Here is a 3,060-nt window from a genome sequence, read left to right as displayed (position 1 = left end):
ATGGCAACACACTTAAACGGAAGATGGGTTTTATCCAAGATGTTTTTAAATTAATGGCGAAATTCCAAATCGATATGTTTTTCAAAGAACAGGTTACTGACTTTATTTCATATCCGAAGACTACATGGAAAAGGTTTATCAAAAATGTTATAGCATATTGGTATTATGATAAATGGAGACATGATCTTGCATCAAAAGTGGAACTAAAACGGTATAGTGGAATACACGTATCGATGGGTCCTAACCCCATTCTGAGTTTATGTTCAAAGTTTCCGAAACATTGCTGGAAATTAGTAGACCTTATGCTCTTATCAGTGACTAATGTAACCGAAGAAGTGATATGTAGATTGTGTGCGAAAAATAGCATCGATATCGTTGCGCATTTACTTACTGAATGCCCAGTACTCTATATGACACGCGATGCTTTCTTAGAGCAGGTTGTTAATGTTATAAACGTAAAAGATTATGTAAAATTTTCATTTCTTGAAGACAATGTTCAAACTGACTTTTTACTGGGATGTCGTACGCAGGTTCAGTTGGATGATGAGGAATGGAAACACCTAATGCTGGTAGTCTCAGACGGGATTGATGTGCTGCTCTCTGATATGAACTCAAAACTATAAAAAAACTTAATCAGTGTAATCTGATTTAGAAACTAAAACATTCAAATGATTTGATGATTTGATTCAAATAATTTATGTATTGCATTTCGTAACTAAGGTATTGTATTTATGTATTGTTCAAAATCTCTGTAAAGAGGAAATAAAGAATCTGTCTGTACATTTGAAGTGACGAAAAAAATTCAATTTGGCAAATGGTCCATGTTTCAACAACGTTTCTTGAATTAAGGAAATTCCTGATCTACGCATAGAAAATAAGTACACATTTCCTACAACAAACAACTACATATTTCCTATCGAAAACAAATACATATTTCTTTTAGAAAATCATAACACAATTTAAGGAAGATTTCTATAATTAACTGCAATAATATAATGCCCCCTCCCCACTTGTGATAGATAAAGCACCTCTTAGTGGTCATCCATTGTGATAGATATACCTCCTAGTGGTCATCCATTGTGATAGATATACCTCCTCTTAGTGGTCATCTATTGTGATAGAAATACCTCCTAGTGGTCATCTATTGCGATAGATATACTTAGTGGTCATCCATTGTGATAGATACACTTAGTGGTCATCCATTGTGATAGATATACCTCCTCTTAGTGGTCATACATTGTGATAGATATACCTCCTCTTAGTGGTCATCCATTGTGATAGATATACCTCCTCTTAGTGGTAATCCATTGTGATAGATATACCTCCTCTCAGTGGTCATCCATTGTGATAGATACACTTAGTGGTCATCTATTGTGATAGATATACCTCCTCCTAGTGGTCATCCATTGTGATAGATATACCTAACCTTGGTGTGGTTGGTGGAGGATGTACGGTAGTTGTTACTTGCTGTGCTGTGGTTGGTGGAGGACGTACGGTAGTTGTTACTTGCTGTGCTGTGGTTGGTGGAGGACGTATGGTAGTTGTTACTTGCTGTGCTGTGGTTGGTGGAGGATGTACGGTAGTTGCTACTTGCTGTGCTGTGGTTGGTGGAGGACGTACGGTAGTTGTTACTTGCTGTGCTGTGGTTTGTGGAGGATGTACAGTAGTTGTTAATTGCTGTGCTGTGGTTGGTGGAGGATGTACGGTAGTCGTTACTTGTTGTGCTGTGGTTGGTGGAGGATGTACGGTAGTTGTTAATTGTTGTGCTGTGGTTGGTGGAGGATGTACGGTAGTTGCTACGTGCTGTGCTGTGGTTGGTGGAGGATGTACGGTAGTTGTTACTTGCTGTGGTGTGGTTGGTGGAGGATGTACGGTAGTTGTTACTTGCTGTGCTGTGGTTGGTGGAGGATGTACGGTAGTTGTTAATTGCTGTGCTGTGCTTGGTGGAGGATGTACGGTAGTTGTTACTTGCTGTGGTGTGCTTGGTGGAGGATGTACGGAAGTTGTTACTTGTTGTGCTGTGGTTGGCGGAGGATGTACGGTAGTTGTTACTTGCTGTGGTGTGGTTGGTGGAGGATGTACGGAAGTTGTTACTTGTTGTGCTGTGGTTGGCGGAGGATGTACGGTAGTTGTTACTTGCTGTGCTGTGGTTGGTGGAGGATGTACGGTAGTTGTTACTTGCTGTGCTGTGGTTGGTGGAGGACGTATGGTAGTTGTTGATTGCTGTGCTGTGGTTGGTGGAGGCCGTACGGTAGTTGTTACTTGCTGTGCTGTGGTTGGTAGAGGATGTACGGTAGTTGTTACTTGCTGTGCTGTGGTTTGTGGAGGATGTACGGTAGTTGTTACTTGTTGTGGTGTGGTTAGTAGAGGATATACGGTAGTTGTTTCTTTGTTGTGTTGTGGTGGTTGGAGGACGTTTGGCTGTTCTTGCTTGCTGTGCTATGGTTGGTGGAGGATGTACGGTAGTTGATACTTGCTGTGCTGTGGTTGTCGGTGGATTAGCATGTATAGTAACAATGGTATAACAAATCCTATATTAGTTATAGTATGCCAAAGTCTAATCGGTCTTATATGGTTTATCAGGTATTTTAGCCCAGACTATCGCTGTACGTGGCCTAGGTCAGGATAAGCGGAAAACGACCATACCTCTTTGTTGGTGGTATGCTAATTTGTACTTGTCCAAGGCCCTCAACTGTCTTTCCCTTGGACTGCTGCTGGAGAAACTGTGAGCCTATGAGGTAGACGGGCCTGCTACAGACCTCATCAGAAGTTACTTCAGTATCAGGCGACAGTGTACTAGGCTGAGACATGTATCCAGTGAATTGGGCCTTTTATCAAAAAGGGTATCCCAGGGATCTATCGTTGGACCCCTGATGTTCAAACGATATTTATTTTACAATTTGCAGATGGTACTCTTTATAACTATGCTGATGACAATACCCCGGCTCAAATTAGCCATACTCGAACAGATTTGACAAAAACACTTGAAGATGAAAGCTTTAAGCTATTACATATAAACCGGTTTGCGGAAATGGCATGGAAGCCAATCCGGACTTTCAG

General features: G+C 41.1%; 1 protein-coding gene across 1 annotated transcript; it reads right to left on the bottom strand.

Annotated features, from left to right (window-relative positions):
- Positions 1 to 1,399: 1,399 nt before the first annotated feature.
- On the bottom strand, positions 1,400 to 2,810 carry LOC117331000 (probable serine/threonine-protein kinase clkA). The gene is made up of 2 exons (XM_033889593.1): positions 2,647 to 2,810; positions 1,400 to 2,531 (listed from the first exon to the last, which is right to left on the bottom strand). The coding sequence occupies exons 1-2, from the start codon at positions 2,808 to 2,810 to the stop codon at positions 1,400 to 1,402; spliced, it is 1,296 nt and encodes a 431-aa protein (XP_033745484.1).
- Positions 2,811 to 3,060: the final 250 nt, after the last annotated feature.

Source organism: Pecten maximus, chromosome 7 (assembly GCF_902652985.1).
Source record: "Pecten maximus chromosome 7, xPecMax1.1, whole genome shotgun sequence".
In the NCBI taxonomy this organism is placed as follows: Eukaryota; Metazoa; Mollusca; class Bivalvia; order Pectinida; family Pectinidae; genus Pecten; species Pecten maximus.
This window is presented reverse-complemented; position numbering and strand designations above follow the sequence as displayed.